At 35.0% G+C, this 20,842-nt stretch overlaps 2 protein-coding genes across 2 annotated transcripts; both read left to right on the forward strand.

Moving 5' to 3' along the window:
* LOC145611142 (GDSL esterase/lipase At5g03610-like) lies at positions 1 to 8,008 on the forward strand. Its single transcript, XM_081666391.1, has 5 exons — positions 1 to 131; positions 473 to 688; positions 3,510 to 3,781; positions 6,572 to 6,887; positions 7,551 to 8,008. The coding sequence occupies exons 1-5, from the start codon at positions 74 to 76 to the stop codon at positions 7,769 to 7,771; spliced, it is 1,083 nt and encodes a 360-aa protein (XP_081522517.1). The 5' UTR covers positions 1 to 73; the 3' UTR covers positions 7,772 to 8,008.
* Positions 8,009 to 13,840: 5,832 nt separating this feature from the next.
* On the forward strand, positions 13,841 to 20,643 carry LOC145624777 (uncharacterized). The gene is made up of 5 exons (XM_081677866.1): positions 13,841 to 14,629; positions 16,475 to 16,553; positions 16,714 to 17,047; positions 17,096 to 17,790; positions 19,769 to 20,643. Exons 1-5 carry the CDS (start codon positions 13,841 to 13,843, stop codon positions 20,641 to 20,643), a joined length of 2,772 nt encoding a protein of 923 aa, XP_081533992.1.
* Positions 20,644 to 20,842: the final 199 nt, after the last annotated feature.

Consider the following 20,842-nt stretch of genomic DNA (forward strand, 5'->3'; position numbering starts at 1 on the left):
CCTTTTTTACGACCACAACTAACATCGATCGCACTATACATTTCATTCTTCGTTCATTGCTTTGTTATTTACAATGGGTCCGCCAAAATTCGCCTTCTCCTTCCTTTGCTCCGCCATTTTCCTTCTCTTAGGTACGTACGTACGTAACATATTTACTGTATATGTACACTCGATCTTGTTTGGTAGCGAATCAAGTGAGAGCTCAATTATAGTCGAGTTCCCACCTCTTAACCATAAGGTCAAGCAAGAGGTCGAGTTTTGATTCTCACCTCCTTAGCTAAATTTTTTAATCTTGTTACGAGTTTTTTCTAGGTTGAGGTCCCTCGCCTTTAACCTTAACCTCAACCTCTAAGGGTTGTACCCTTAAAAAGACTAGTTCAGACGTTCAACTAATAATTTAAGTTAATGGTTGAAGTTCAGGATTTAATTTTATATTTTATCTCTAACGACAATTTTCTTTATTAATTATTAGGAAGTGGAGGGGTAGAAAGCACATCGCGCCACCAGCACCACCACCACCACCACCACCGGCGCCACGAAAAGCTGTTTGTGTTCGGAGATTCCTATGCGGATACAGGAAATAACAGAATATCGAACGGCCAATCATGGAAAATTCCATATGGTATCACATTTCCTGGCAAACCTTCAGGCCGATTTTCGGATGGTCGTGTTTTCACTGATTATCTTGGTACGTTTTTCATTTTCTTCTATCCTCTTCATAATTTTTGACACAAATACTTGTTCTAAACTAGCTACGTGTCAAATTAGTTACATCCCTTTTCGAAAATGGTGCACTATTATTTGTTAAAACTTTCCTATAACTTGCACATGTAAAATTCCTCCTTTTAGTAGTAGTTTTTTAGTTATTATATTTGAGATAATTAAGCCAAAAGTAGCTTAATTAATAGGAAATATGATACCAATTTTTATTTATTGTTTACCAAGAGTTCCATTTCTTAATGTTTGTCATCCAAGTATTTGATTTTATGTCTTCACAAAAAAAGAAAAATAAGAAACAAATTCCTTTAAATTACATATCTTTAAGCAATAATATGTGACATATACTTTGTAATTGTTTTGTCATCAATGAATAATATTCCACTTTTTTCTACGAACTACATATTTTAAATGAGACAAACAAATATTAAGGTTCGGAATGAGTATCTTTTTCTATGTTTTACTCATACTTTATAAGAGTATTCTATTAATCTTATTTTAGGTAATTTTGTACAAAATAAATTACTAAAGCCTTATTCTCTTAATCTTATTTTAAGTTTTATATATATATATATATATATATATATATATATATATATATATATATATATATATATATATATATATATATATATATATATAGTATATATATATATATATATATATATATATATATATATATATATATATAAAAGTGTTAAAACGTATCATAATGTTAAAATCAATTAATCACTATATTGATTTTGTTTGCTAAACTATAGAAATTTTTTTGAAGATGCTATTAAGCGATATAATATGAAGTCTATTGGCAAAATATTAATATGAAGGATGAACCTTTATTACAATTTTTCTATTTCAAGCTTTGCAAAATTAGATTGATCATCAAACACTATGATTTAGCCATGTAGGCAGGTTAAATGTAGTCCCGTTCAAAAAAAAAAAAAAAAAGCAGGTTAAATGTAGCATCTACTCCTTAAAATTACTTTTTATTTAGTGTAGATAGAGTCACAAATGCAAGTGATATAAACGCAATTTAATTTCAAGTCTTTAGTATCACCCCTCAAAACTTTAACCAATTATGTTATTTTCTCCTTAATACTTAATTCTTGTGCTAAATCAAGCACTCTAATCCCTTTCATTGGCTTTATTTTGAAATCCAAATTTCTAATAAGACATAAATATGACTTTGAGTATATTATTTAGCAAAATGAGTGTCACTAATCATTATATAATAATATTGATGGAAACGTACTAATTGGTTAATCGGTAGTCAATCATGTCGTGTATATACAAACATCACATACGAATACCTTCTTTAGCTAAATACAAAGTTTTGCAATATTAATATAAGTGAAGTCAAATTAAATGTCTTTATCAATTTACTATATAACGACTTTCCTTTATTTTGCTAAATGCGAATGGTCATGGACAATTGGCTTTTCTCTAAACAACTCCGTATCATTTTTTTTAGCTTAACCATTCTTAATTTTAAACTACTAGAGTACTAAAAAATTATGTACGTGTTAAATTAAAATTTATTACCACTGATCTCTATTAGAATTTAGAATTGAGATAGCTTAGGGTGTATTCTCTCCAACTAATCAGATCTAATTAAAAATAATCAGGTCGGATTAAGATTGGTCGGGTTCCAATCAAGTCTATTGTTAATATTTTGTACTATTTTATATTTCCCAAGAGATAAGTATGAGAACAAAATTAAACAATAAAGTTAATGTAACAAATGATTACTAGTCAACAAAAGAGTAGAAAAGACTACCCAAATACCCTCTCTCTTTTTTTTCATAGTGGTGTCTTTATCTTTTGTGTTTAAGTTGGTAAAGTTGGAGCCCCTCCTTCATAGCATGTTCCAAATTTTCAATAATACCTTTTGTAGGTGTCCTTATTCCCTTTAAAGAATGATAGATAAAATTGTATTAGTGGAGTTAGATTCCACCTTTATTATTTACCCACGTCCTTAGTAATATGATCTTATATCTTTAACGCTGTAAATAATTGTATTATTGGGGTCCCTTAGATTCTTCATCATCTTTACAGATATACTTGTATTTAAACATGGTGTGTTTCAGCCTTACTACTTTATGTCTTTATATCGTTACATTTTTAATTTGTTACTTTGATTTGTCATGTATGTGTCCCATGTCATTTATTTATGTTTGGATTTTATTTCATGAGGTTTTCAACGACTAAACTAAAGTGTGTATGTAGTACTACTAGTACATACTTAATCATTTCGTCATGAACCGATCCCCTAGTGTTAGTTACATTTTTGGTGTCCTTTGGCATAATATAGTTGTAGGTATAGTGACATCCTTTGTTGGTTTATAGATTGAAAATTTCGAATTCAAAATCAATGGTTCGAAATTAGTGAGGGTATCGATGAGGGTAGAGATGGCAATAGATGTTATAGATCATATTAGGCCGTGCAATGCCACATGATAAGATGATGAGAGATGACCTAACACAAATTTACTTTGAGCTAAGGTATGAATGTTATTGTGCGGACAAGTAGAACAAAAATTAAAATCGTACATGACATAATAAGATGTGACGTGACATAACATGATTTCATACAAACGAAACACACTAAAAAGCTAATAATTAACTTAGGCACACAAGCACAACATGATATGACGTGATGACATGCGAACTTGGGTTGTGCCTGGTTGCTCTATCTGTTGAAAATTTTGATGCATTACATGTTTGAATTGATTTATTTAAAATATTACACCACGTTTCTAATTAGTTTCCATGATTATTCAATGTTTATGCAGCTAAATCTTTAGGAATAAGGTCACCAGTAGCCTACAAATTTAGAAGATATGCAAACAACCATTTGAAAAATGGAATGAACTTTGCTTACGGAGGCACTGGTGTTTTTGATACAACGGCGCCTTACCCTAACATGACAACCCAAATCGATTTCTTCGAACGTCTTCTAAACGAAGACACTTTCACACCTTCCGACCTTCAACACTCCATTGCTCATGTTAGTCTTGTTGGTAATGACTACTCAGCCTTCCTTGCTAGAGGTGGTACCAATCAGGTAAATATGCAACTTTTTCTCTTGTTATAGTTACATTCTCAATTCTCAATAAGTTGTCTTTCGTATGGTATGGCAAAAGGTCGTAAAGGAGTTTGTTATTTAGGTGACAAAATTTCTAATTTACATTTACGTGTAACGTGTACGCATAATTATAAGCCAACTAGCCAAGTGCATCTATTGAACTAAAATTATTGTATTTTTGAAGGACCAAAATTAAAATAAAGCAATGATGGAGAAGATCAAGTTAATGGCTAATTTTTAGCACTGATTAACGTAGTTAATGGCTTAAAGGCATACGGGTAAAAACTTATAGGAGAGAAATTTTTTTTTTTTTTTTTTTCTCTTTTGGTGCTTAGAGTCTGTTCAATTCAGCTTAATTTCAGTTCAGTTCAGCTCGAATCAGTTCAGTTCAGTTCAGCTCCTTATTTCCTTCTCTCATAAAATATTCAGTTTAGTTTAGTTTAGTTCAGTTCAGTTTGGCTCCAATCAGTAAATATGAACAGACCCTTAAAGATCCACAAAGGCGGGTGATTAAAATCGATCATATCCCAAGATCTCTTGAAATTAGGATGAGAGCTCTAACCAATTGAGCTATCTCTCACTCTCACATAATTACATGCTCTTTAATCAAATGTAGCAACATTTTTTATATAATCAAATTAATAAAGGAATGAAATGTACAAGTATATTAAATTATATGTTAGGGTAGGGAAGTGCTTTCAATCTTAATTCACCCTCTTTTACTTACACGCATAGGTAATCAACTCAACATAATTATTTGTTTAAAAATGTAGGGTAGTTATGAAATCTCTTTCTTAAATTATATACTCATATTAAAACATTAAACATTATTTTTTTTAAATTAAACATCATTTGTTGCACGCAATTTGGAGTTGTTTATGAAGAAGTTTTCTACTAGTAACATTTTAAAATAACATAAACCTTTAATCCTTTATTGTTGGGCCTTGGGCGGCATAACTAGTCTTTAAGTATTTCAATTAGGCCTTGGTATAATTTATATGAACATTATGAAGTCATGTTGACGCGTATGAAGTGTTGATATATAAAAAGCCTAAAAGGAGAAAAAGACAATTTAGTTTTAAGGATCATAACATTTCAATTAGGATTATACTCGTATTTTTTGGACTACTACGGAGTACATGTCACGAGAAACTTTACGTGGAGTAAATTTTATATATTTGGCTCATTATGTGCCCTTATGTAATAAACTTGTCCAACTTGGGAAAGAAAGTACTAATGTAGGTTTGATATGTATTTGCAAATACATATCAAATCTTAAAATATTAAAAAGTATTGTAAAGCACATGGGGGTGAGAGAAAAAGGAGGAGAGAGATGAGCACGTGGGACCAGTTTTAAATGTACCACTGAAAGCTTAAATAATATCATTGACTATGTAGTGATGTTATTTCTATGCGTAGTTAGTACCATTGAATGAATATACAATATCATTGAATGAATATATACTACCACTGAATGTTCAATGATACTATTTGATCATCTAGTGATACTATTAATCACCTAGTGATACACTTAAATTCAGCACATGGGGGTGAGAGAAAGGAGGAGAGAGATGGGTAAATTTCATGCGAAATGTCTCTTATGCCCCTTGATATGTATGTCAAGGTACCTATCAAACCTCCCTTTGGAAGGCCTCAACTTGAGGTGGCATAGCAAATGGCTCATTAGTTTGTAAAAACCTTTTAATGTTGACACTAATAGTGCCAAACTTGTCCCTTTTTATCCCTCGCCCCTCCCTATAAATATCAAACCAAACACGTTTAAATAACACCACGATTGGTTCCTTATCCCCACCATTTGGAACGGCATACTCCAATTCTTATGACTTCTTTTAAAACCCCAAAAAAGTCTCTCTCTCCACTCTCTTCATCTCCTTTAACAACTACTCCACTATTTAGTGTCTTTCGCCTTCTTTGACGGTTTTTAGTTTGAAACGATGCCCATTTACATAGTATATATCCTTGATAGCTTCTAACACTTTTACTCAGGCCTCGTGATGACAATGATAGTAACTCAGTTGTTATTCTTGGATCTCCTTCCATATGAAAATTCCATATCTATGAAAATAAGTCATTATGGAGAGATTGAATTAGTATTAACACTTACAAACCATAACTGTAACCTTAACCTTAACATCAAGACATAACACTTACTCGTGATTGAAACCAATCAACTACACTTGGTTTTGGCCCACCAATAGAGGCATACTTTTTGTTCATCATATACGTGTTAGTGGTATTTCACATAAAGATGAATTAATGATTAAAAGAATAGAAAGATATAGATGACTTACTCCACAAATGGTTGTACTTCTGGACAATTCATAAGAACATATAATTGAGCTTGCTCCCAATCTAAGATGCTCAATTGCTTGAATGTTCTTCTACCTAATGGATTTCCCTTGTTTTGAAAAACTGATACTTTAAACAATAGAGAATGATAATTTGATCTTTTTTCTTGTAGTGTATTGCATATTAGGTGGAAGTGTAGATCGACGTTTATTATACCTGTTGGACTCCTAGAACAATTGATCGATGTTTATATAAACCTGTTCATCCCACGATTTTTACATAGTATAGGAATGTATATGTTTCTCTTTATCATTTACCATACCTAATTTGGCCCGTTTCATATAATACATTTTAGATTTGTCATTGTTTAAATGAATTTATGCATGTTAGACTATATACAATTATGAATTAACATCCCTTATTAATTTTAATCTAATTATTTCAATATTTTTTATATAGGGTTTACAAACGTTTATCCCACAAGTGGTAAGTCAATTAGTTGTCGATATTCAACGCATCAAGAATTTAGGAGTGAAGAAAATATCAGTGACAGCATTACAACCTTTGGGATGTTTACCTCGTAGCACAAAAGAAAATTCATTCCAAAGGTGCAACGAAACTTTCAACAAGGCTGTTATGTTCCATAATCTCTTATTAGAACAAGCAATTACCAAGTCAAACAATGAAACTACTCAAGATCATGGCTCTCCAATTGTCATAATCGATTTGTACAACGCCTTTTTATCGATCTTCCAAGAAAAAGGAACTCAACAAGGTATGTGATCACTTATAATTAATTGATTTCATTATATCTCCTTATGTTAGTTTTCATGATAGAAAATAGGTTTTGTTTCCTTGTAATAGATCACTTTCTTAATTAATTTAATTAGTAAGTTATGTAATCATAATCAATAAGGGCATTCTAAACTAAGAACTACATAGAGGTATTACACATGTATGGCGGAGATATAGACTTTTTATTTTGACTTTATCATATCCTTAACAGTTAGAAATCTAGTAGGGTGAAATGTTGATAGAGTAACTTTAGTACTTGAGTTTGCCTATAGATAACAAAGTATAGTGATTGTATTTTTTTATTTATTTTTTATTTTTTTTATGGTAAGGAAAAGGGCCTTATTGGGCTCAACCCTCTCACAGGTCCAATCCGACCCAAGTTAGTGGGCTAGACAATTTGAGAGTAGGGGGGTAAAGGAATCCCCACCCCCAAATTGCCTCTAGTGGGGTTTGATCCCACAACCTTTTGGTTGTGTGCTGACAACCTTACCACTAGACCAAGCTTTGCTTGATGTGTGTGTGCTAGTATATGGATTGGTGGAAAGTAAAATAAATTGAAGGCCTAGTGTTTGAACATGTATGCTAGCTAGCTTAATTCAAGATCTAAACCTCTAATACTATAATCTGGTTTCTTCTCATGTAGGAAATTCAAATCTTGACAACTTAATGAAGCCATGTTGCACGGGTATTAATGGAAATTACTATTGTGGAAGTGTTGATGACAAGGGCAATAAGATGTACACAGTATGCCAAGACCCAAAGTCTTACTTCTTCTGGGATGAAGTACACCCAACGCAAGCCGGTTGGGAGGCTCTAACTCGTTCCACGACGTTACAGGCTAACCTTAATGACCTACAAAGTTAGTTAGCTAGCTGCTAGCTAAGGTTGGTTCATCGGTGCCATGGAGAATGGTCAATAATGTTCCTAAGAATAAAATTGTACAAGTGGTTGTAAAAATTGCATGTATTTGGTGTAAGTTTTGTGTTTTTGTAGGTTAATGTCCTTAGCTTAATGTGATTATTTGTTTGTCTTTAATAATTGATTTGTTATCACATCTATTGTTGTGGGATTATTGCATGAAACATAATGTTAATGTGTAGGGGTGTCAATTCGGTTAAACAGTTCGGGTTTGGGTTGGGTTTATCAGTTTCGGGTTATAACGGGTCGGTTTATAACGGATTGAAATAATAAGTGGGTCGGTTTAGGTCGGTTTTGAAAATTATCGGGTCAGTTCGGTTTGGTTTTTTTAATTGCAGTTTCTATTCGGATCGGGTCCTTATCGGGTCGGGTTATAGTCGGTTCGGGTCATAATCAATTTGGGTTGAACTGGGTCGGTTTGAAAACGGGTTTAGCCCATTTAATGTGGGTTTCGGTTAAAAACAGTTCGGGTCTTAATCAGGACGGGTCGTAATTGGTTCGGGTCATAATCAGTTTGGGTTTAACTGGGTCGGTTCGAAAATGGGTTTCGGTTCAAAATAAATCGGGTGAAATCAGGTCCAACCATTATTGTTTCGGTTATAATCGGTTTAGATTGAACTTGGTTGGTTTGAAAACGAGTTTACCCAATTTGAAACGGGTTTCTAATCAAAATCATATCGGGTTAAAATTGAGTCGGATGATTATCGAGTCGAATTAGTCAGATAATGGGTAGGAACGAGTCATGTTATAATCAAGTCAAGTCATAAATAAGTTGGGTTTATCGAGTAGTGGGTTGAAACAGATTAGATCATAAACATATTGGGTAACAGGTTGTAAATGACTCAGTCATAACGGGTTACGGGTTTTAAACGGTTTGGTCATAACGGGCTACGGGTCGTAAACAGTTCGGTCATAACGGGTTACGGATTATAACCGGTTCGGTCACAACGGGTTACGGGTTGGAACGATTTAGGTTTATCGGATTTTTATCGGGTTTTAACGGTTTTCGGTTTAAAACGGGTCGGGTTAATATCGGGTTTAAACGTAATCGGTTTGGGTTGCTTTCAGTTTCGGGTTGTAACGGTTTGGCTTGATAACGGGTCGGGTTAGTAACGGTTTGCACAAATTCGGTTTAGTTCAGTTTCGGTTTGGAAAAAATTGGGTCGTGTCAGTTTTCGATTTCCAAAAAACGGGTTTTAAACAGTTCAGTTTCTTTTCGGATCGGTTCGAAACAGTCGGGTTTAACGGTTCGGGTCAGAAACTGACAGCTCTATTAATGTGTGCCTTCTCTACAGCTCTACTTCTAAGTTCTAACACAAATTTGTGATTATTGATGTAAAACGAATGGATTAATAAGCTAAGATAAGAAAGTTAGAATAATGGGTATTGATCAATAGACAATAGTTTTAGAGGGTTACTAAAGATGATTTGACTACTCCATCCGTATTTTAATAAGTGTTATATAAAGTTTGATTTTTTCCACTATTCATATAATGGTTTTTGACTTGATTAATTAATTAATATATAATACTAGTTTAAGTCTCGTGCAATGCACGGTTGTTATTAACTATTATAAAGGTTATTGTATATTTTATAAAATAAATTATACTCATAATATTAATTCAAAAATAAATATAACTTTAACTTTTATACCTAAATATATCAATGTCAAGATTAGCTAGTGACACTTAGAAAAAAGAGGCTTTATTTATTTATTTATTTATTTTAAAAAAAAAAAATCTAAGGTTATATAGTACCTGCACGTGCTGCATTATTATTAATACAACTTTTAAGAGTAGAAAATAAAGTGTATATATATATGTCTTAATAAAATGATTTTATTTTTAATTGAATTAAACATTATTGCAAAAGTAAAAAAATTGGATGAAAAAAAGTGAATAATATTATCGAAAACTAAAATAATGTATAGCAATATTGTTTAATAATACTCACCTCATTTTTTATATAAAAATAATACCTAATATAAAAGACTACGTATATGTAAAAATATACTAGTTAGATTTATATGGAGAATTATTATATTGTTAAGAATTTTAATTGGAATAAAGATATTTTAAATTATTATAAAATGATTTCCTTCAATATATAATCTGCATAAAAATAGAAAGTAAAATTAGGCGGGAAATTTTTTAATGACATTGTGACAAATGTTATTTTAGATTCGCTTTTAGTATAGGTTAATTGATGATTGATTGATTGTATAATACATTGTTTGATTCGTTATAATGTATACTTTCATAATATGAATTTTTCTATAATTTTTTTCCTCAAAAAAATATTTTCTATAATTTTATTAACATATGATTAAAAAAAATAATGGTCAAAGTCGTTTCTCGACATGCATGTTTGATCAAACTGCAACACTTATCAAAACATGAAGAGAGTATATAAATTTGCAAATAGGTATAATTTTGACTCGGATGTTGAGTTGGTGGAATAGTAATATGTTGGCATGAGTATTTCATTCTCCACCTTAAATCCTACCTAGTATAAAAGAAATTAAAAATGACTACTTCGATTGGACCTTTTCCGACCTAAACAACTATACCAAACTAAACAAGTTATACCAGGAAGAGGACCGGCTAGACTAGCTACAAGCAGTGGCGTATCCAGGAATTTCGAACTGTGGGTTCGGAATCTTAAAAGACAAACGGTGCGCATATATTAATTAAATATTCAATACATAAGTTCAAATTTTTTATTGCAAATGGATGGATTAAACAGTTACAAAATAAAAACCCTACAAAAGCATTTTTCGAGTTTTATACTTTGAAAGCGTGCTAATACATTAGTACTTCTGTAAATGATAAATCTATAATTCTATTGCAAAAAATCAATATTACACATAAAACAAAAATCACAAGTCCCCAATAAGCAAAAATTTGACAATGGAAAATTTTTCTAATTATCAATTAAAAGACCAAGTAAAAATTTTAAATTCTAAGTTTCTAAAATTCAATTTGTCAACAATTCGAGTATTCAACAATATATCAAAACTAATTAAACAAATCAGTAATTAATCTAATTATTACTAATTTACAAACAAATAAAGATTTAAGAATTAAGAGGAGTAGAGGATAAAAATAATAATAATATTAGATAAAAATAAAAATAATAATAATAAAAATAAAAATGAATAAATGAGGCAATGGGTCTCGAACCCATGATCTCTATAAAAAGAAGTCTCTCTAATCTATTAGTCACTCCCTTACCAATGTGCCAGACTTACATATTTGGTTACTTACTTCACAAAAATTTCTTTTAAACTTTTTTTTTTCTTTTTTTTTTTTAAAAAAAAATCAAAACTTATACTCCCTCCGTTTCATAATGTTAGTCCCATATGGAATCAATCACATAAAATAAGAAAACAAATATATTTAAAATCTAACATTAAAGTACAACAGATTTCATAATTAGTTTACCTTATTTAAATTTTTTTATTTTTCATTAGGAAAGCACAAGTCATAATTGCATAATTTAAGGTAAAAATTTCCTTACTTAGACTCATGTCATCAATCCACAATCAATTAATTAAAAAAAAAAATCAAGTCATAAATGAAATATATTCAATATGGGTAGAACTTTTTAAAACGCCCAAAATAGTATATGGGACTAACATTATGAAACGGAGGGAGTAATTTTTTTCAAAAAATCTGGGGGTAGAATTTATCTTTTGAGAATATAATGGGTATCAAGTTCTATGGATTTTTCTTGTTTCAACAACGTTAATTTTGAAAAGTTGAATACTAAAATAAATTGAGATTAAAAGGAAAAAAAAAGGAGCAAGTCCTCGGCATGCATGGCCCATTACCGGTGGGCATAACGTTAAGGAAAATTTTATATGGGCCACTTTTTAGCCCAACGTTCGGCCTACCCTGAGCTTTAATGATCTTTGTAAAACAAATCAGTAACCTATATATACTAAAAAGATACATCAACAAATATAAGTCAATGGGTATTGGGTAACAAAACTCAAATTTTAGTTTTCTACCTTTTAGTTCCTGAGTAACTTTTCCTTTCATAACTTTTAGTATATTTCTCTGTTTTTCTTAATTTTGGTTAGCTTTTCATCAATCATGTCTGATAGAATTTTCCCTCGTACCTTTGTCTACCCTCATGTTATAGGAACCTATGAGTTCCCTCCTCCTTCATTTGAGGAAGGGAATTTTGACTGGCGATGTACTGTAATAGGTAAATTCTGGGATGCTAGGAAATTTTCAGTAGCTCTGGTGCAACGTTTAGTGTCTCGTTTCTGGCATCTACGGGGTCCGGTCAAGGTCTATGAATATGGATCAGAATTTGTATTTTGCTGTTCAAATCCGTTTGACGCTGATGAATTAGATCAGAGAGGCTGGGTTCACTTCAAGGGAAGTCTGATGGTTATTCAGCGCATACCGGGTCATGAGGTTCCGGAGAATATGAACCTGAATTTGGTGCCGATGTGGGTTCAAGTTCAAGGTATACCTATCCGTTATTCAGTTCCGCAAGTGGCTTATTCAGTTCTCAATAAGGTTGGTGACCTACTTATGGAAGAAGATCATAACGGTCAGTTTCCTATTCCGAGACCTAAAGTTAAAATATTAGTTGATTTGTCGTTACCATTGATTGCGGGTTGTTTCTTTCCAACCCACGACAATCATGTTACACCAATTCGATTCGGGGTATTGCTCCAAACCCGGACAATTGGACTACTGAATTATGGTTTGGAGATAATGATGAAGATAACCTATTTTAATATCCTGCTGACTCTCATCCATCGGATTGGGATCAATTAAGCGATATTATTGACACCTTTTCTGCAAGATCAGTGAATTCTCCACCTTCTCTGCCTCCTAGGAATACTATTCCGGGTTTATTTCCCGGACCTCCAGGCAGTGGTTTCCGCAACTCCAACGACGAGGTTTGGCGGCGGGATTTGGGCATCAATCGGTGCATCAGAGAGGATCTCGAAATTGATGATGTTCAGCCACCTCCTCCTTCTCAACAAAGACGTGGCATTCATGCAATCAACCCACGTGAGGGGTGGCATCCAATTCATAACTGGGAGCTTGGGGCACGTGGTTTAGGTGATAGCTCTGAAACTCATATTAATTATCCTAATCCTATCCCACGTGCCACTAATCTGCTACCTCAGCTCACCAAATTTTCCATGGATCGCATGCACATCAGATTAATGCCACGCCTATTAATCCGGATCCACCTCCTAATGGACTAGCCCGAACCGGATCCGTATTTAACAGCTTCAAGAGTTGGGCTTTCTCGTACAGGACCCCATTTTGAGCCTCAATATCGTGGCATCTTATTTCGTGATTTGGGTAGCCAAAATCTTGAGCCCACTCCTATGTTCTCTCCTCCGCCCTTGGGGCCTGGTGGGCCAATCTATCCTGATCCATTCGGTGCAGGTCCAAGTAACTGGTTGGGCTTAAATGTTTCTTCTACTTCCAATCCAATGTTAGAGATTGGATCTCCTTTGCCTTCTCTTGGGTTGTCTTTTCCAACTAATGGTCAGGGAAACTCGGGCTACCAGCAAGATTCTTCTTCCGAAGGTGTTAATTTATCTCTTTCGCCATCTTCTGTACACTGTGAGCCGTCGGAAACTACAGTGGAATCGGCAGGGGATCTTGATTCTGACTCGGACGAAGCAATACCTATGGAGTGGTCGCCTATGCATACTCAGGCTAGTCCAATTAACTATGCTACCTCTCCACTTTCTAAAATAGAGGCGTCGGGAAAGCTTCCAGCTTCGTTAAGGCTTAAATTGACTAGGGGTAAAGAGAAATTTTGGCAATGGGTGAAGACTTCTTGTCCTTCAAAGCGTCTGGCCTCAATCTCTGAACCTGATACTCCACCTGCAACAGCTTCTCTGGGATGTTTTCCTTGTCTTAAGCAAACTAAGCGACGTAAGGGTTCTATGGGCGACCCGGTTTCTGACAGCTCTTCATCTCCCACTGATCAAGGTTCGGTGGCTCACCTTCAAGGGCCACCACGAGGGCCATGAATGTTGGTGCTTGGAACTGTAGGGGTCTTGGATCGGCAGACTCCCCGAAGGTTCCGTATGTGGTTTCGTTAGTCCGCTCCTTGGGTGTAGATATGATGTTTCTCATGGAAACCTTAGTTTCTGTTGATGTAGCTGTACAAAAGTTAAACTCGGTTAGTTTTGATGGTTTTTGTGGTTGTGATGCTTTAGGCCTTAGTGGAGGTCTAGTTGTTTTTTGGTTTGCTCCACTAGTAGTTACTCCGTTAGTTATATCTCCTAATGTAATATTTTGTAAAGTTGAAATCCCTGGTCAAGTAATAAAATATATCCTGTTTGTGTTCGGTCCGCCTCATACTTCGGCCAGACATTTGGTTTGGGAAAAAATCACCAATATTTTAAATTCAGTTCCACATGCAGTTCTTGTAGGTGATTTTGATCAGGTTGAATATATGGATGATAAAATTGGGGGTTCCCTTGAAATTCCTGGCCGTCACCAGTTTATGGAATGGAAATTGCAGAATGAACTTATAGACATTCCATTTACGGGACCCCATTTTACTTGGACCAATGGACAAATCCAAAATTCCACATATGAAATATTGGATAAGGGTTATGCTACTTCGTCATGGTTTGATATATACCCAGATGCTACCAGTCAATTTTATTCTCGGACCATGCTGCTATTGTTTTACAGGAAACAGGAACTACTTGTGCTCGAAGAAGTCCATATAAAATTGAAAATTAGTGTTTGGGTATCAAAGAAGTTGCAGATATCATTGGTTCTGACTGGCAAAAGGTTCACCCTGGTTCTTTTATGTTTTCGGTCTCTAGAAAATTGGATGCAGTGAAAGTTCATATGCTTCGTTGGTGCGCTACTAATAAGCGGAAATGGGGTATAGATTGGCAAGACTTGGAGAAATTTGTAACTGTAGGCGTCGCTCGAAGTGCGCCTACGTAAAAAGCATGTTGTGAATATGCTTGGCACTCATAGGAAGTGGGAATTGACATTACGATTAGGGACAACGATTAGGGACAAAGAAAAGTAAGGAGCCGCCAACAAGTTTTTAAGGAACTTGTAAATCGTTCACGGATCATAAAAGGCAACCACGATAAAGGGACAACGATAGGCAACAACGATTGACCCGTGAAGGTTACACCCCATTCATAATCCATGAGATTACTAACTCCATATGGTTCGGAACCACGAAAGGAGGATCGGGGATGATGGTACGAAGTGAGTCATGGAGTCACATTCGCCCGTATTGGCCTCTACTCGATTCTTATATTGAAAAGCATTCCTGTGATCTCAAAGGCATACAAACAAAATATTCAATTTGCTCCAAACTATTATTAAGCTAAATTGGTTTAATATTAATGCAACATAATTCTAAAATATTGGTGATCACTTGATTAAACAACAAGATTAAAAAGGATCCTAAACCGGTTGTCCAAATTATCTTATTAGGCGTGATTTTCAATTACATATTCCCTTTAAACATGCAATATGGTGATCAATAAAAAATATAATAGAATAAACATTAATATTAAAACCAATTTAATCATAATTCCAACAACACAAAATCGTTAGAAAAATAATAAAAATAAAAGGAGCATGATCCTTACTTTGATTCTGTTTGTTTGCAACTACAAAATAATAAACGAGTTAGTAACTTCAAGGAAATAAATAAACAGTAATTAAATTAAATTAAATAAGATAAAGTTGATTTTGGGGCCAAACCCTCAAACAGTTCTACCTTTCACGCCTTGGCTTAAGGAAAGAACCTCGAGTAAAATATGGACTCCTTTGAGTGCTTGAAGAAGGAATTTTGAAGTGAAAAGGGTAGGCTAGTGTTTAGGCTAAAGCATAGAAGAGAGAGAATAAAATTAGAGAATTACTCGGTGCCCCGTTCATCAGAAATGAGGGGGTATTTATAGGGAAAATGTGCTGAGGGAGCACACGGAACCCTAAAATGATAAAAACCCTAAAAACGTATCCCGTGACACGGTCAGACTGTACCGTGACACGGGAAGCCCCACCGTCAGACGGTACACTTTCCCGTGACACGGTACACTTTTGGAGTGACGCGGGAAATTTTCAGAAAACGGGATGAAAAACGCGTTAAGGGTTTACGCGGAAAGGACACGGAACGTCCCGTGTCACGGCAGACCTCCCGTGTCACGGGAAGTCCCACCGTCAGACGGGAAGGATTCCCGTGACACGGTGGCAGTCTGCCGTGGCGCGGGAATTTCCAGTCCATTTTCCGTCTAAATTCATTTTTAACCCTAACTTCTTTCAGCTTTTTAAGTGCCGATTGATAATTTCGGGCTTTTTCTGGCTTTTATTATTCGGGCTAAAATAAGAAAATAATTAAATAAAAATAAATAAAGAGTTTGGGCCAAAAATAAGTAAAAAAGGTTTGGACTTAAAATAAGTTGGGCTGAAATTAAAACTATGCTTTTACCAAACATCAAGACTAATCCATGGGCCGTTCAAAAGTATGAATTTAATAAAATACGATTTTTTAAGCACTTTCGGGATTAAATACTAAACCCGACCAATAGTGGCGGTGAAAGGTAGTTCATCATCGGGTTTGGTTTTGGGGAGACATTTTTAGGTGTCTACAGTAACTACAAATTCTCTTCATCTACAGGGTGATCAGCAAAGATCTGACCTTCTCTTGTTGCGAGAAGAGAAGATTTCCAGGGCCAGACAGCTTTTCTTTTTTGGAGGCAACGATGCAAGATTCGTTGGGATGCTTTAGGTGAGTCTCCTTCCAGTCTTTTATTCCGCTCGGTTCACGCTCGTCGCCGAAGAAACAAAATTATGAGTTTGAAAAATGAACATGGTGTTTGGGTTTCTGATCAAACTGGATTGCTTCTGTCTTGGAAGACCATTTCATTGAGCTCTATAATTGTCGGGGGCTTCATTCTCCTGCTTCCCCTTGTCAATGGGATGATTTGGATCTTCCTACTATTTTGGAGCCAGATTTCCAAGTCCTTATGAAACCTTTTTCGGAAAAAGAAATTAAAGAAGTTATGTTTCATATTGGGAGTGATAAATCTCCTGGTCCAGACGGCTTTACTTCGGCATTTTTCAAGCTACATTGGGCTATGGTTGGTCCCCAAGTTATTGAGGCAGTTCAGTTTTTCTTTGTTCATGGCTATCTGCTAAAAGAATGGAATCGTACCTTCTTGGTTCTTCTCCCAAAGGTGGATCACCCTGAGTTGGCTTCCCAATTTCGTCCGATTGGATAATGTAATGTGGTGTACAGGTGCATTGCCAAATGTCTTACTCATCGACTTCGGAAGGTTTTACCATCTCTAATCTCTGATTCTCAAAATGCTTTTGTGCCAGGCCGTTTAATGGCAGACAATGGTTTACTAGCCCATGAATTACTTTCATACATGTCTTCTTCACCATCTAAGACGTGTTCTGCGGCCTTAAAACTAGATATGAATAAGGCTTACGACAGGGTTGACTGGGATTTCCTCTGGGAGGTTCTCCGCAGGTTTGGTTTCCCTCCTTACTGGGTCCATATTTTGCAACAGTGTGTTACTACGGTATCGTACCAGCTCTTAATTAATGGATTTCCTTCGCAACCTTTTATTCCTAAATGTGGACTGAGGCAAGGGGACCCTCTTTCTCCCTACCTTTTTGTTTTATGTATGGAAGTTTTTTCTTTAATGCTGCGGCGTGATGAACGGCGAGGTTTATTTCGTGGTATTTATGTTTCTCGTCGGGCTCCTTCTGTTTCGCATCTTTTTTTTGCAGATGATGCTCTGCTTTTCTTTCGACTTTCTCCTGAGGCATGTGATAATGTGCTTTCGGTGATAAATGAGTTCTGTTCAAATTCTGGTCAAATGGTTAACCCCCGGAAATCCTTTGTTAGATTCAGCTCTAACACTCCGGATGATTATCGGGATTACCTTGCAACCAGTCTTAAGATGAAGGCCTGTTCTTCCATTGGTACTTGTAGACACCCAAATGTGTCTCCCCAAAACCAAACCCAATGATGAGTACCTTTCACGTCGAATCATAATCGAATGAAGAGAAAGTGTGGAAAGTCTAGTGTTGCAGATAGTTTTTATTTTCTTTTCTCTTCTCTCTGTTTTTGAAAACTTATTTTATGAAAACAGCCCATCCAGTTTGGTTGGTCCATGATATGGGTCCAATAGTAGTGTAGTTGGATGGGGCTTGCAAAGACCTTTCCAACGATATATTATAAACCCAATTCCGATGAATATTGAGGAAGTTATGGCCAATTTACTGAACTGGGCCCGGTTTGAGCTTTATATACGGCCCAATGATCTTGGGGAGGGACTAATATGATTTATCATTCCTAATGCAATTAGGAATGGTTTTAGTCTTCTAGAATCTTCTAGAAGGTTCTTTTCATTCCTAATTCAATTAGCATTGATAAATTGACTTTTGTTGACTTTTCAGAGTTTTAATCAAAATCAAATAGCATTTTCGAGGAAATTATATGATTTTATCCTCCAGTACGGCAAACTTATCTGATTTTCGAAAACGCGTTGGAAATAGGCTTGGCGCCTGACCCCAGGCCTTGGCGCCTGGCGCTAGCCATTGGCGCCTGGCGCCAGCTAGCCAGGGTTGGCGCCAACTCTGTTTTTTGTGCGTCTGACTCTGTTTTGTTTAATTTATCTTTTTGGCTGATTTTCTCTATAAATAACGTATTAAAAACTCCGTTTTCATTCACCTACAATCAGTTTTCATTCATCATCAATTCTCTCATCTCTCTCTTTCCTTAATTCTAAACTTTGTTTTCCCATACAAAATTCCGCATTCACAAGATCTAGAAACACCTAGCCATATTCGAAGTTGCCTTTGTCCTAGACGTGAAAGGTTTAATTTCTGAGGGTTTGGTCCCAAATCTCTCTTTCAATTATTTAATTTGATTGTTTTGATTATTATTTTCCTTGAAGTTACTAACGTGTGTATTTTGTTATTAGAAAGAGGTATGAGGCATCAAAGTAAGTGCTTTAATGGTTTTAATTGATATTATGATGTAGAAATCATGTTTATATTGTTATTATGATATTCCTAGTATCATGTTTAGGGGAAAAGTTATAATATCAAATATGCTTATTATGATTCCTGCGATGCTTCCTATGTTTTTCCTAATATCTATGATTATTAGTATCATGTTAGGGCTAAAGCTTTGATTTTTATTGCTTAGTGACATGCTAGGGTTTGTTATTAATCTTGTTAGTATCATGCCTAGGATCTTGCTATTATTATTATGCTTTAATATTAACATGAATATGATTATGATTATAATTGTTATAATTTATGATGATTATGAATATAATTATTATTATTATTTTGATTATGATTATGATTATGATTATTGATATTATTATTCATGATATTGTTTATTATTATTATGTTGCTTGATATTTATTGTTATTGCTTGATCACACCTTTTATGCATGTTTAAAGGGAATTGGTACTTGTAATCACGCTTAATAAGATAATTAATAATCTTATTTAGGGTTAATTTGATTATAATTTCAAGTGATCGCCAATAATAGTTTGTTTGTGCATTATATTCAACCAACATAGATAAATAGGTTTAGGGTTAATCCTATTGATTGCATGTTAATTAAAAAGCGCACATGAATACGATCAGAATAAAGTAGAGGCCTATTATTAGGGCAGGTTCAATCTCTTTTAGGTTGGATTTGTACCTTCATCCCCGAACCCTTATTTGGTTCTAGACCTTATGGAGTTGACGATCTCTTGGATCGTTAAGGGGTATAACCTTCACCTTGTGAACGGTTTACAAGTTCCTAAAACTTGTTGGCGACTCTTTTGCTCTATCTTCTTCCCTTTTGGACGCCACCGTACTTTAGTGTATGATCACAGTGGGGTTCAAGATAGTGGGATTTAAAGCTTGAAATTATTCCCCACAGTACTTATTTAGGTCTCCCTGTGGATATGGGTCGTAGCAAATGCAAAGAGTTTCAATTTATGATTGATAAGATGGTTCAACGACTTTCAGCCTTTTCCTCTCTTAGGTTATCGCCTGCTGCTAAGTTGGTTGTTATTAACTCAGTTTTCATTGCCTCTTTTAACCATGTTCTTTCAGTGTTCAAGATACCTTCGACAATCTGTGATAGGGTGAATTCTCTGCTTTTGCGTTTTTGGTGGAAGTCTAGGGAAGCTTTCAAGGGACTTGCTTTGGCTCCTGCTGCTTCTGTGTTTCTTCCGAAAGGTTTAGGTGGTCTTGGAATCCGTCACCTTCAATCCTTTAATGTCGCCCTGCTTGCTAAGCAAGCTTGGAGGTTGAGACATAATCCTCAACTCTTGGCTTCTCGGGTTCTCTCTGCTAAATATCCGAATCTTCTTCAGCACAAGTCACATATTTCTGGTGCCCGACCTTCTTGGGGAAGTCGAGGACTTATGGAGGGGAACTTAGCTATTTCAGCAGGTGTTGCTTGGAAGATTGGTTTAGGAAAAAATACAAGTATTTTAAATGATTGTTGGCTTCCCAATGTTAAGGTGGAGTTCAAGGGGTCGATTCCAGTTCATGATAGGCCTTTTTATGTTTCGGATCTTTTAGCCCCTACCTCCTTCTCCTGGAATCCATCTAAGGTTCGATCTCTTTTCCCTCAACATGTGGCTACAGCTATTCTAAGTTTAGAACGTCCTTCGAAAGCGGTTGATGATTTTGTTTACTGGAAATATACTCGGGATGGAAAGTTCTCTACAAAATCAGCCTATTTACATATCTTATATCAACACTTTAAATCCCCAGTTTCCTTGCTTCCTCCTACCTGGTGGAAACGCCTGTGGTGATTACCAATCCTTCCTAAGTGGAAGATGTTAGCTTGGAAGATTGTTCAGGACGCTCTTCCTTCTATGGAGGTTCTCTCCCGAAAAGGTATTCTTGTAGATTTAACTTGTGTTTTATGTCACAATTATGTGGAATCAAGGGATCATTTGTTTCGTGATTGCCCCTTTATTGGGTCTTTATGGTATTCTATAGAATGGGGTT

Source organism: Chenopodium album, chromosome 3 (assembly GCF_948465745.1).
Source record: "Chenopodium album chromosome 3, dcCheAlbu1.1, whole genome shotgun sequence".
In the NCBI taxonomy this organism is placed as follows: Eukaryota; Viridiplantae; Streptophyta; class Magnoliopsida; order Caryophyllales; family Amaranthaceae; genus Chenopodium; species Chenopodium album.

Excerpts from the sequence above, each read along its gene's own strand:
- LOC145611142 (XM_081666391.1), top strand. The coding sequence starts at position 74 with ATGGGTCCGCCAAAATTCGCCTTCTCCTTCCTTTGCTCCGCCATTTTC. Across the intron at positions 132-472 it reads CGCCATTTTCCTTCTCTTAG|GAAGTGGAGGGGTAGAAAGC; the intron begins GTACGTACGTAC and ends ATTAATTATTAG. Across the intron at positions 689-3,509 it reads TGTTTTCACTGATTATCTTG|CTAAATCTTTAGGAATAAGG; the intron begins GTACGTTTTTCA and ends ATGTTTATGCAG.
- LOC145624777 (XM_081677866.1), top strand. The coding sequence starts at position 13,841 with ATGAATGTTGGTGCTTGGAACTGTAGGGGTCTTGGATCGGCAGACTCC. Across the intron at positions 14,630-16,474 it reads CTGGCAAAAGGTTCACCCTG|GGTGATCAGCAAAGATCTGA; the intron begins GTTCTTTTATGT and ends CTTCATCTACAG. Across the intron at positions 16,554-16,713 it reads ACAGCTTTTCTTTTTTGGAG|ACCATTTCATTGAGCTCTAT; the intron begins GCAACGATGCAA and ends CTGTCTTGGAAG.